The sequence below is a fragment of the Macrotis lagotis genome, chromosome 4, assembly GCF_037893015.1.
Source record: "Macrotis lagotis isolate mMagLag1 chromosome 4, bilby.v1.9.chrom.fasta, whole genome shotgun sequence".
Lineage (NCBI taxonomy): Eukaryota > Metazoa > Chordata > Mammalia > Peramelemorphia > Peramelidae > Macrotis > Macrotis lagotis.
In genome coordinates, this window is record NC_133661.1 from 110,540,538 (window position 1) to 110,553,208 (window position 12,671).

General features: G+C 41.4%; 1 protein-coding gene across 1 annotated transcript in view; it reads right to left on the reverse strand.

Annotated features, from left to right (window-relative positions):
* Positions 1 to 7,529, reverse strand: part of LOC141521315 (glutathione S-transferase omega-1-like) — a 17,425-nt gene extending 9,896 nt beyond the window's left edge. The window contains exons 1-4 of the mRNA XM_074233771.1: positions 7,311 to 7,529; positions 7,077 to 7,185; positions 5,753 to 5,975; positions 3,902 to 4,003 (exon numbers count right to left, since the gene is read on the reverse strand). Of these exons, the coding sequence (XP_074089872.1) occupies positions 3,902 to 4,003; positions 5,753 to 5,975; positions 7,077 to 7,185; positions 7,311 to 7,359 (483 nt within the window). The 5' untranslated portion in view covers positions 7,360 to 7,529. The remainder of the gene's footprint in view (positions 1 to 3,901; positions 4,004 to 5,752; positions 5,976 to 7,076; positions 7,186 to 7,310) is intronic.
* Between the last annotated feature and the right edge of the window lie 5,142 nt (positions 7,530 to 12,671).

Sequence of the window (12,671 nt, forward strand, 5' to 3'; positions counted from 1 at the left end):
GATGGCAACCTCTTTACGTCATCCATCCTTCTGTACATATGCTGGTGAGGGGCTCCTTGATCAAGGGATTCCTAGACTGACTAGGAGGCATTGGAAAGCAAAGGCAGATCCATTTACTACTCATCGAATTCACGGCTCCCCCTTGTGGATGGCAGAAGTGAAAACTGAAGGGTACAAAATCACCCATTTGAGAGAGAAAAGGATCCTCTGAAAGACTCCAGTCCCAGAGCCTGGGAGACCCAGGCCGGTAAAGGACGTGCCTGAGGTTACACGGGGAGGAAGCTGTATCAGCACTGGGCCTTGTATATAATAAAAATAGGCTAGATGGTTGATTTTAACTGGGGTTTTTGTCCCCTGCACATTAAACCAAAACCTATAAAGTCCTGCATCCACCAATTAGTCAATGCTAGGTGGCTGGGGTGCAAATACCAGTCTTACTCTTAAGAGCTTATGCTTTAAAGGGCAGGGGGCCAGTACATACATGAGTATATACAGAATAAAGAAAATAAACTCAAGGTTGTTAGGGTGGAGAGAGCAAGGTTTCAAATAGAAGATAGGTTTCATTATTTGAGCAATTTCCTAAAGTGACTCTATGAGGTGGGGTAAGGGGGGAGTGTATTGGTGAATGGACAATGCAAAGCCATGGAGATGAAAGATGGTATAGAGAGAAGGTCAACTGTGATGGATCAAAGATTGCAGGCAGGACAGCAATGGACAATAAGGCTGGAAAGAGACAGGTTGTAAAGGGCTTTAAAAGCTATGCAGAGGAGTTTATCTTCTATCCTAGAAGCAATAGGGAGCCACTGGAATTCACCAAATAGGGAAGTAAGATCTTCATTTAAGAAAAATCAGTTTGGCAGCTATGAGGAGGGTGAGCTGGCAAAGGGAGAACTTGGAGGCAGGAAGAGAAGTGCTGAAGAGGTTAAAAATGACAAGATTTGCTAAGTGATTGCATATTTGGGATGGAAATAAGTAGTCAAGGATAATAGTGAGGTTATGAACCTGGGAAACTAGAAGAATGACAGTGCCTCTGACAGAAAGGAAAGTTTAAAAGAGGGGAGAGGAAGATGAGTTCTGTTTTGGGACAGGTAGAGTTTGAAATAACCACAAGACATCCAGTTTGAAATGTCCTACTGGCAATTAGTGATATGGGACTAAAGGTCAGAAGAAAGATCAGGTCATCTGCACAGAACTAGTAACTAAACCTATCTAGATCTGGAAGAAACCTCAAAGTCATCTAGTCAAACTCCATTTTATAGCTGAGGAAAATGAAGCTAAGGGACTCTAGGACTAGAGAAAGCATCAGAGGCAGAATTTGAACCCAGCTCTCCCAACTCCACAATCATTGCTCTTTCTACTGTGAAAAGTTTTGAAAGTGGAATTCAAGAAAAAGATTCTACTTCAATCAATTATTTTCCCAACTTTTATAGCTGCCCTATTGTCTTCTTCATGTTTATTCTATCTGACAACTTCAATGCCCGCTTTTCCTCTGTAGAGGGTTGAAGATTCTAGGGAATTCTGCTAATACTTTAAATGTTATCCTATTAAATTTTTTTGAAGAGGAAAAGAAGCTTTGTTCTTTAATTCTTTTTAAAAGCAGAATGTCTCCAAACAAGCACAAAAACAAAAGTTAATCATTGGACTACACAGCAGGACAAGTGACAGGTCCTAGGATCACAGGAGATGACTAAAATCAGAGCTAAAAAACTTCATTTGTTATGGGAAGTAAAGGAAACTTTCATAGAGGCATGGCAGAAGTTGATGAGAAATTAAAGACAATGACTTCTTATAAAAATGAAGACTTGAGGGGCAGCTAGGTGGCGCAGTGAATAGAGCACCAGCCCTGGAGTCAGGAGTACCCGAGTTCAAATCCGGCCTCAGACACTTAATAATTACCTAGCTGTGTGGCCTAACCCCATTGCCTTGCAAAAAACTAAAAAATAAATAAATGAATGAATGAATTAAAAAATGAAGAGATGGATGAGTTCAAGGTGAGTTCTTCTTTAGCAAGAAGTTTTAATGGTAGAGGACTGATTATAGTAAAGATAGGCACTTGTATTCTCCCTATCAAACAGAATCTCAGACTTGCATATTAAAAATGCTGGTTAAACTACTTAAAAATCAAACCTATGAAGACAAGATTTTTTTTTTTTAGGTTTTTGCAAGGCAAATGGGGTTAAGTGGTTTGCCCAAGGGCACACAGCTAGGTAATTATTAAGTGTCTGAGACCGGATTTGAATCCGGGTACTCCTGACTCCAAGGCCGGTGCTTTATCCACTACGCCACCTAGCCGCCCCTGAAGACAAGATTTAAGGATATTCTTGGATCTTTGGTTCAGCAATATACTCTAGGTGAACACTGCTATAACCATTTTCTTTATCACCTGACTAGGTTACTTTTAATGGGTTGAAAGCAACCCGTTTACAAAAAAAGAAATCTATTGTTTCTGTATTTGGACCAAAAAATATTACAGTAGATACAGAAAATACTAGTTTACATCCCTAGTTAAGGGATTAAAGGCAATTACTTTCAGTGAAGAATCAACCATTCTCTTCCCTGGGGAACCATATTGTACTGATTGCTGAATAAAAATTCACAGTTCCATTATATTCAGCTGGTCTAAGACATGACTAGCCATCTCAGCCATCTTCTCAAAAATAATTTGATTTCAGGAACTGGATTATTAATTTCTTTAGAATTCAAGTCTTTGCTAATGTGAATGAACTAAGATAGCATAATATTGGATTGTATTAAAATAAAATTTACAGTCCAAGAAAAAGCATAGATGGATCTAAAATGGGAGATAATGACTAATGTAACCTCACAAATAATCTATTTATAATGAGGCCCACCATCTCTGAATCTTAGTAGAGCAGTAACACGAGTATTCAAAATGATGGATGAGACAAAGAATTCTAATTAGGAGAAGTCCCCAAGTCTGGTCATTGTTTATACCTTGTGATCCAATAATCACTAAATGAATGGAAATCACATTTAAGTCCATGTTGGACAAATAGTGAGAAATGCAACTCATATAATATCAGTGACAACTACTTAAGTCTATGGTTTCATCAATTCTATTACAAGAAAATGGAGTTAGCCAATTTTTCTGCTTATATAGAGACCTGACAAGTAAACTTCATAACTTTCTAGCACTGCTCAAAGTTGCTTAATCTCTATTTGCTGAATCAATGAATGAACAACAGATAAATTACAGAGGAGGAGGAAGAGGAAACAGGAAGATGAGGAAAAAGAAGAGGAAGAAGAGAAAGAAGAGGTGGAAGAAGAAGAGGAAGAAAAGAAAGAAAAAGTGGAGGAAGAAGAAGAAGAGTGTAGAGGGCCAGCCCCAGGGAGTGATATTCACATATCCCTGGTGATCTTCTTCATCAAGGTATGTATGGATTATTTCTCACTGTATAGATCCATTGGCTGACCAGTGAACCCTGACCTAGAATAATCTGTGGCTCCAGGATGGTTGTAAAAGGTTTCTTTGATAGAGAAGCATGAATTTTTCTAAGAACAAATAATGTAAATTTACCCAGGAACTTGTAAAACTGGGTCTCCTTTAACCAGTCATTCCTGAGATAAGTTTTTGCTATAAAAAGTCTGAGTTTCCAAAAATAAAGTTGGTAGATTTTCACTTCCCAACCTTTCATGTTTGGATATATTTGTCTACCCGACCTGATTCTCGGAAATTCACGTCCAGACCCACACCAGAGCTATTGCAGGTGATAGAAAAGGAAGAAGAAAAAGAAGGAAGAAGACGAAGAGAGAACACAAGAACACCAGTTGTTCTTCTCTTCCTATCTTTTCTCTCTTATATAATCCTGGCTTTACTATTGTGCATCCTTTACCATGCATGTTTTGACTCACAGAGGAGAAGGGCAAGACAGTTCTTTACCTCCTCCAGTTTGCTGAATTCCTGACGGAGCTCTGCTTTCTGAGTGGTACAATTTTCCCCATCTTGTGATGCTACAAGAATATTCTTGGTCAGAGGTGGTATCTAGACAGAAAACAGAAATTCTCAACATTTTAGTTTAAGGATAACTATATTTTTCTTCATCTAAAACAATAGTGAAACCTTTTTAGTTCAATATTTTAAAGAAGTCATAATTTATTTGTTTATAAATAGACAGACGGCTCAAAATTCAACCTCAGGCACTTCTTCCCAGGACCCTTCACCTGCTTGCTTCAGGATCCTCATCAGTCCAAAGGAGATATTAACAACACCTCCCTCCAGCGAATTGTGGTAAAGAACAAATGAAACAATAACTGCAAAGCCAGATTTAACAGAGTAACTAACACAAAGCAGGCCCGACAGAAATGTTGCCAGTCCCAGTACTCCCCAAGGCCTGGTCGCTGCACTTGACTATAGGACTGGGCCCCTCAGAAGCAGGCAGCGACATCTGGTGACTGGCCTTAATAGTGAGGTTGGACCTGGGTTTGGCAAACCTTGTGTCAGTTTGCTCCTCTGAAGCAGGTAAATGTTGAGTCACCTCTGTGCTGGGGATAATGGGGAAAATGCTTAATGCTGCTCTTGAACATCAAGGACACTTACAGGTTTTTCCTATGTGTTATACATCCTTAGATTCTTAGGAAATATGCACTTATTTTCAGTGGGAGGGAGTAACTTTATTTTATATTTTTTTTCCAAGGCAAATGGGGTTAAAGTGGCTTGCCCAAGGCCACACAGCTAGGGAATTATTAAGTGTCTGAGATCAGATTTGAACCCAGGTACTCCTGACTCCAAGGCCGGTGCTTTATCCACTACGCCACCTAGCCGCCCCTGAGGGAGTAACTTTAAAAGGGAGCTGTACATAATTCCATGTATTTTCTTATAATCTTAAAGACTCTAGAGGTCCAATTAGTTTTAATTTTAATAAAACCAAGCAATCAATTGTCTTGCTACTTTTTCTCCTTTTCTCTCCAAGATCTCTTTCGTAAGTCTCACAGTTGCATTCTATTTCCTCCTATAAAGGTAACCCCCCCCCCCATTTTCCTACCCGAAAGTACATCCTCTTTCAGGAACCCCTTCCCAATTTTATGTTCTTTCCCCCTTAAACTACTTTTTCCAGCCAGATAAGTTCTTAATGGGATAATCTTTAGCATCTCTGGAGCTCTAAGCTTTGTCATTCACTCTCCTTCCCTCAAGACAAAAATCATGCTACAGCTAGGAGGAATAATGGAGAATGGAGCAGCCTGGATTTGGAGTCAGAAATCCAATCTTAGAATCTTGCTAGCTATGTGACCCTAGGCAAATCACTTAATCTTTACTTCAGTTTCCCTATCTGTAAAATAGGGTAATAATAGCACTCATCACCCAAGGTTGTCCCAAAAGAACTTTCAAATGTTGAACAACAGAAATATAATCTGATGGTGCTATCTGCAAAAAGCAAACATAAACCAGTCAATCATTTCTTACCTTTAATAATAATGGTCACAATATCCAAAAATGAAATCAATTTTTTTTTTTAGGTTTTTGCAAGGCAAATGGGGTAAAGTGGTTTGCCCAAGGCCACACAGCTTGGTAATTATTAAGTGTCTGAGGCCAGATTTGAACTCTGGTACTCCTGACTCCAGGGCTGATGCTCTCTATCCACTGTGTCACCTAGCCGCCCCAAAAATGAAACCAATTTTCATACTAACTGCTATTCAGAATAATATTTAATATATTCCTCCTCTTCCTCCCCAACCAGGGACAAGCAAGGAGAGTGAAATATTTTTAAACTAAATAGATTTGTTTTTAAATTACCTTAGAAAATGACTCCAAAATCATTTTTTGTAAAGCTTTCTCATATGGATCTTCTGGAAACAACTTCTTTCCTGGATAAACTTCATCCAGATATTCACAAGTGATGGAAGATTCCTGTATCAGCTGACCCTTACTGTTTTCCAAAACTGGTGTTTGACCAAGGGGGTGTTTCTTAAAAAACCATTCGGGCTTGTTTTTCAAGTTAATATTGATGATCTCATGACTTGAAAGGAAGGAAAAGTATATATAAATGTAAAGAGTTAAGATGTTGAATCTATCACCAGTCTCACCTCACCAACTGCCAGTGTTTCTCCAAATGCCCACATGGGCATCTCAAACTCAAGGGATCCAGAGCAAAATTAGTCTTCCCTTTCAAATTCTCCCTTCTTTCCGATTTCTCTTTTTAAACTCGATACTTCCAGTCCCTTGGATCATCTTCTCCTTTCCTAAGAGTTCTAAGTTTTGTGAATTCTCTGTATTTAATAGGTCTCTAACCCAGTCCCTTCACTACACTCCCACAACCAGCATCCTAGTTCCAGAAGGTTCTCAGCAGCACCTCTTCTCTAAAGCTACTGCCTTGGTCTTTTTATGGTCTCCTTGCATTTAGTCTTTCTTGTGTCCAATGGATTCTCCTAAAACATAGGTCTCCTCTGTCCCTCCCCTGAATCCTTAAGCAACTAACCCAATGACTGGCATGTGATGTGGGTTGAACGAATCAATTATCCAAGCTAAGATATATACATATATATATATATATATATATATATATATATATATATATATATATATGATCTTCCAAGTATTAGGGGAAAATTGTTCAATCTTGGCAAATACCTTAAAATTATCGGCCATACCTAAAATTATTACTATTATTTTTTAATTTTTTTTAGTTTTAATTTTAATTTTTTTCTCTCCCCTTTACTTTATCGCGCATGGGGGTCTATATTTTTTGGGGGAGGGGGTATGATGTTTACCCTTAAACAAGAATATTTTATTAATGTATAAAAAAGTATTTGTACAAAATAAGAATAAATAAATACACATAAAAAAAGGTTTGCTGTGAAGACATTTCATCATGGGGTGAGCTTAGTGGGAAGCCGCTTGAGCACTGGCTGAATGAAATCACCCGTGGCCGCGCAAAGGCCAGAAGACGAGAAAGGGGAAGATCTGGGGGCAATAGGACCCGGCACAGTTCATGGAGGGCAGGTTGTGGAAGAGTGACTTCTCTTATTTAAGAAGGCCGCCGGGCCAAGAGGAGCCTCCCGACGGGCAGGGACCGGGGTTGGGACTGGCGCCCCCTCCCCCCCCGCCGCCCCTCGCTCACTTGATGCCTTTGGCCTTGAGGACGAGCCGGGTTCTCTGGGCGAAGGGGCAGAATCTCATGCTGTACAGCCGGATGGCGCCTGGCGGGACGGGCCCGGGCTGCGCGCTGCCTGCAAAGAGCCCCGGCATTGGTCATAGTCCGGCCCCCCTCCCCCGCAGCCCCCCGAGAGCCGGGGCGGCCTCTGGCGTCCGCTCCCCAGGCCCGGGCCCAGCCCGCCGCCCCCGCCGGGCTCACCTTTCCCCAGGCTCCGTGAGGAGTCCTCGGCCTTGGCCTCGCCGGACATCTCGTCTCCGGACCCGCGACCTGGAAGGGCGGCCCCTCCCTTCTCGGGGCGGGGAGTGTGGGGAGCCCGTGCAACCCGCCCGAGGGGCCGAGCCCGGAGACAGGAGGGAGGGTCTGCGTCAGCCGGCTCCCCGCAAGCCGCCGCAGGCGCGGCCGTGGACGTGGACGTGGACGCCGACGCGGGGGGTTAGCTTGCGGGCCCCGCGGCCGCAGCCTCCCTGCTTTGGGACGTTCCTTCCCGGTTTTAGTTTTACAACTCGTGGAATGCGACCTCAAAATTATCGAGATGGCGGGTTTTTCTCCAGTTCTCGGGAAAATCGTTTCTCACAGCTGCGCCATCTATGCCGCATTTAGCTATTGGGGGTCAGTTATCTGCGGGTGGCCCTGCGCTGGGGAGAGAAATGGGGCGAATCTTAGGAGGTTCAATGGGCCTAAACTCTTCCCTGTAGTGCTCGCCCCAACCCCACCGGGGTAGGAGGTTGGCGGGGCAGCCAGCCTGGCCAGGCCTTCCCGCCGCCTTTTCTGCTTTTATATCTAGTTGGTTTTTTGCTCAAGTTTGGTAAACGTCTTCAGCTGGTGAAGGACCAAGTTGAAGGGTGGCTTTTTACCCACATGCCGTCTCCTAGAAATCTGCCTGGTGTGGATTTGTTCCTTCAGACACGAGTTTCCCATTCAGGGGGTGCTTAGCCCACAGCTTTACCTTTATCTTGCCAAACAACTTGCCCTTTTACACTTAATTTTGATTTATTGAGACTAATGAGCTGTCTAGAGAAATTTGCTAAGTCATTGTTGGGTGTTGTGCTTATCTAATTCTTAAATTCTTACTTTGGTTCTTTATAATCCTCTGCAATTATCTGTCAAAGAGCCGGCTACACAAGAATTAGAGAAGCCCGACCTCACTGTCCATGGCTTCGCGATTATCTGGTAGGGGGGAAAGACACAAAAGGCATCTGAGGAAAGAAAGCACTTTGTAAGTTATAAAGAATCATATAAAAGTGAGCTGTAATAATATCATAAAGTTTATGATTGGGGAAGATAAGGGTTGAGGAATCCTGAAAAACAGAATTATGACAATTTCTTTAGGTGTCACTGCCACATCTGACCAGATGCAGGGGGGGGGGTAGTCTGAGCCCCCTATTTTATTTTTGGCTCTATTTTTGCTGTGATCCAGAAGTCCCTTACTTTTTCTGGGCCAAAGTTTTCTGTAAAATGAGGGCAGGTCGGGACAAGATGATTTCTTTTTTTTTTTTTGACAAGATGATTTCTAAGGCTTCATTGTGCCCTGCAGACTCTCTCTGGTCTTTCTCTAGAATACTAAGGGTAAATTACCTTCATCTTTACCTCCTGGTACCTTCTCAGATTCCTTTAAGTACAGTATTATTTTCTTTCATTAAAATATAGAAGCCCCTTCAAAGCAAAGACTTCCTTTCTGCTGGCATGTACTAGTTTTTCCCTATTAGTGTGGCACATGGAAAACACTTAAAATGCTTATTGACTTGACTGTAGTCCTATTGATTATTTACTCATATTTCCCCAATTTAAAAAGTGCCAACCTAATCAGAGAGTGTAAAGGTCTCCAACTGATTTCATTTTTTTTTTTTTAGTTTCTGCTAGGCAATGGGGTTGTGAGCACACAGCTCGGCAATTATTAAGTGTCAGAGGTCAGATTTGAACTCAGGTACTCCTGACTCCAGGCTGGGTGCTCTATCCACTGTGCCACCTAGCCACCCCATGATTTAAATTTTTAATACAGTTCTTCAGAAACCCCCCAAATCAGAAAGCAGCAAACTGCAACCTCTTCAATAAATCTGGTGAGCTATCCAATGGCCACAGATGGGACCTAAAGGATGGAGATAGTCAACCCCTACCCTGGACAAAGTGCAATGGTCTTCTACTCCTACTCCTACTACTCCTATTCCTCCTCCTCCTCCTCCTACTACTACTACTACTACTACAGACTAATGTCTTTCTGCTTCAGTCTTTCTCCACTCTAATCCACTGTCTTTGACCAAAGTAAATTCTTTAAGCACCCAATTGTCTATGTCAAGCCAGTTCTTTTTTTAAATTTTATTTAAGAAAATGGAGTTAAGAGTTGACGAGCCCAAAGTCATACAGCTAGGCAATTATTAAGTGTCTGATGTCAAATTTGAACTCGGGTCCTCCTGACTCCAGAGCCATTGCTCAATCCACCAAGCCACCTAACTACACACACCCCCCAGCCAGTTCTTAACAAAGGCTCCCAATTGCCTCTATAATAAAAAATGTAAATTTCTAGTCCTATAATACCTTTTCAGGCTTATTAAACATTACTCCCTCTCCCTGAACTGTAAAATAATGTAAACCCCACCCAGATTACCTCTGATGATGAAATGACATAAAATGCTTTAATAATAACAATAATAATAAAGATAAAATATTCTAGAACTATTTATAAATATATGAACTTATCTATTATTAGAATCAACACTAAACTTTTCTCTCATCTAATACCTTATTCTGAACAAAGAAATAGCTTTCCAGGAATGTGTTTATTGTTTCTATTCATCCAGTCTTTCACCTGAAAGCTCCTGGAAAGTACCTTCTAAGAAATACTACTTAAGAAGGCTTTCATTTGGTTACAGTTCTTATTACTTAATTCTCTAAGTTATGTGTTTGCACCTATTCAGTAATAAGGAGGTCATAAAATAATAGCAATGAGTCAATTGGGCTTCAAATAAGTTTTCAGCTACATAAAACTTAACCAATCTACATTTGGAAAATGCTTTGCTCAACTGGAGACTTACACTTTTCTAGGACATTTCAGCCAGGATTTTGATTATAAGAGGGGCAAAGATTAAGGGGAACCTGAGGTTTTTAAACCTTTATGATAATACTTCCAAACTGACAGAAATGAAAGCATTAACTTTTAATGTTTCTACAGGTTTCAAGAGTCAGGCATATTAGTTTTCAAGGACCTTGTGTACATAGAAGGAAGAACAAAATTCTAGTCAAATTTCCAGATTATGGACTTGTTTGCAAGAGTGAGGGTTCCTAGAAAAAGAACCAGAAAATGCTCTCCTTATTCTGAAGTGCAGTCCACTGAAAAAGAAAGAAGGAAGTGTTAAGGTTCACATGTCCATAATATTGGAATTGGTGCTGGTCTGAGAAAGAATTCACAAGACATGGGGCTCTCTCCCAGGCAAGTTGACATTTTACTGGGCACAGTGCTGGCACAGCAGGCTGAGAGTTGGGAGATACTCTAGCCAAGAGGCATATGACATACTCCCCTTTATACAGGGAAAGAAGAGGAAGGAAGGAAGAGGAAATGATCTCAGGCAAATAGCTATAAGTCTAAAGGTCAGAAGGACAGACCTTCTAATAGAGTTATATAACCCATGCTTGTAAAAAAGGGATTTTGCATTTCAAAGACTAATCTAGGTGCTGGAAGCATTTTGACCTTTGCATAAAATTAAAAGATAATCCTATCCTGCAGAGGGGACTGAAGGCTAGAAATCCCAGAAGCTCTCCCCTAGACCACTCCAGAAGCCTTTAAATTATGACTCTTAACCAAATCCTAGAGTGTTAGATCCAACAGAAAGACCAAGTGAAAAATTTTCTGGCCCAAGACAGCTTGGAAGATCTGCAGGAAGGGTTTGTTCTACTAAAGTTGGAAAGGACTACTGTCAGAGCAAACTGACTCCAGTCATCCATGAACAGCCTGCAGGGTACCTGGTCCATGGCAGCTGGGTGGTTTCCCAACCTCTCAGCCCAGGGATTGACAAGGACAATTTGAAAGGTCAGCGGGAAAACTCTTCCACACCAGACTGAGAGTGGAGCCCAGCTCAGTCCAAGTCTAAGAGCAGCCCTGATCCCAAAACCAGAAGCAACCCTGCAGAGCCTCCTGGCAACTGCTTCCAACTGCTCCCGAAGCACTCAGCCCACAGATGGTAAGGGGGTCAGGGGATACCACGGAGTTTTCTCCGCTATCCCTGGGACAGGACTCTGTGACTTTGCCCATATTCAGATGCAGCTCACTGCCATAGCAGAGCAGGGACTTCCTCACAGCTACAGAGCTGAGGGGAGAACTTTTGTTCATCCATAGTCCAAAGCACAGGCCAAGAGAGAAGTCAAAGCCTCTTATAAGACCTTGGAGGAATTGAGGTGGGGGAGGGGGTGTCTCTGAAAACAGCTTCAAAAACCCTCAAAAGGGGGCAGCTAGGTGGATAGAGCACTGGCCCTAGAATCAGGAGGACCTGAGTTCAAATTCAGTCTCAGACACTTAATAACTGCCTAGCGGTGTGGACTTGGGCAAAAAAAAAAAACCCAAATAATCCAAAAAACCCTCAAAATCTTGGGACAGTGCATCCTTCACCTTGAAAGGAAGCCCCACCTTAACAGAGTTAAAATCAAGTCATAGGTTGGGGGAAATGAGCAAACAACAGAAGGAAAAAAATCTGACCACAGACAATTACTTTGCACCCCTGGAGGATCAAAACACACACTCAGAAGATGGCAAAGTCCAAGCTTCTGTATCCAAAACCTCCAAGAAAAATAGGAATTGGTCTCAGACTACAGAAGAGGAGCTCAAAAAGGTTTTGAAAATCAAGTAGTGGAAATAGAGGAAAAATTGGGAAGAAAAATGAGAGTGATGTAGGAAAATCATGAAAACTGGATCAGCAGTTTCAAAAGTAGGTTGAAAACCCAGTTTAGGTCAAATGGAAAAAGCAGTCCAAAAGGTCAATGAGGAGAATAATACCTTAGAAAGCAGAATTGACCAGATGATAAAGGATATATAAAGGTCTCTGAAGAAAATAATTTCAAATGTAGAATGGAGCTAAGGGAAGTTAATGACTTGTGAGAAATCAAGAAACAAAACCAGAATAATGAAAAACTAGAAGAAAATGTGATCCATCAATCACCCCCGAAAGAGATTTCCCTCCTCCCACCAAGAAAAAATCTCCTAGGAATGTTATAACCAAATTCCAGAACTCCCAAGTCAAGGAAAAAATATTTCAAGGAGCCAGAAAAAAACAATTCAAATATTGTGGCAGTACAGTCAAGATAATACAAGATTTAGCAGTGTCTACATTAAGAGCTCCTAGGGCTTGGAATATGATATTCCAGAAGGCAAGAGAGTTTGGATTATAACTGAGTATCAACTACCCAGCAAAACTGAACATCCTATTTCAGGGAAAAGATGAACTTTCAATGAAATGGGACTTTCAAACTTTCCTGTTGAAACAACCAGAGCTGAACAAAAAGTTTGATCTCCAAATACAGGACTCAAGTGGATAGGAGGGGTAACTTAAGAGGGATTTAATGATGTTGAACTTC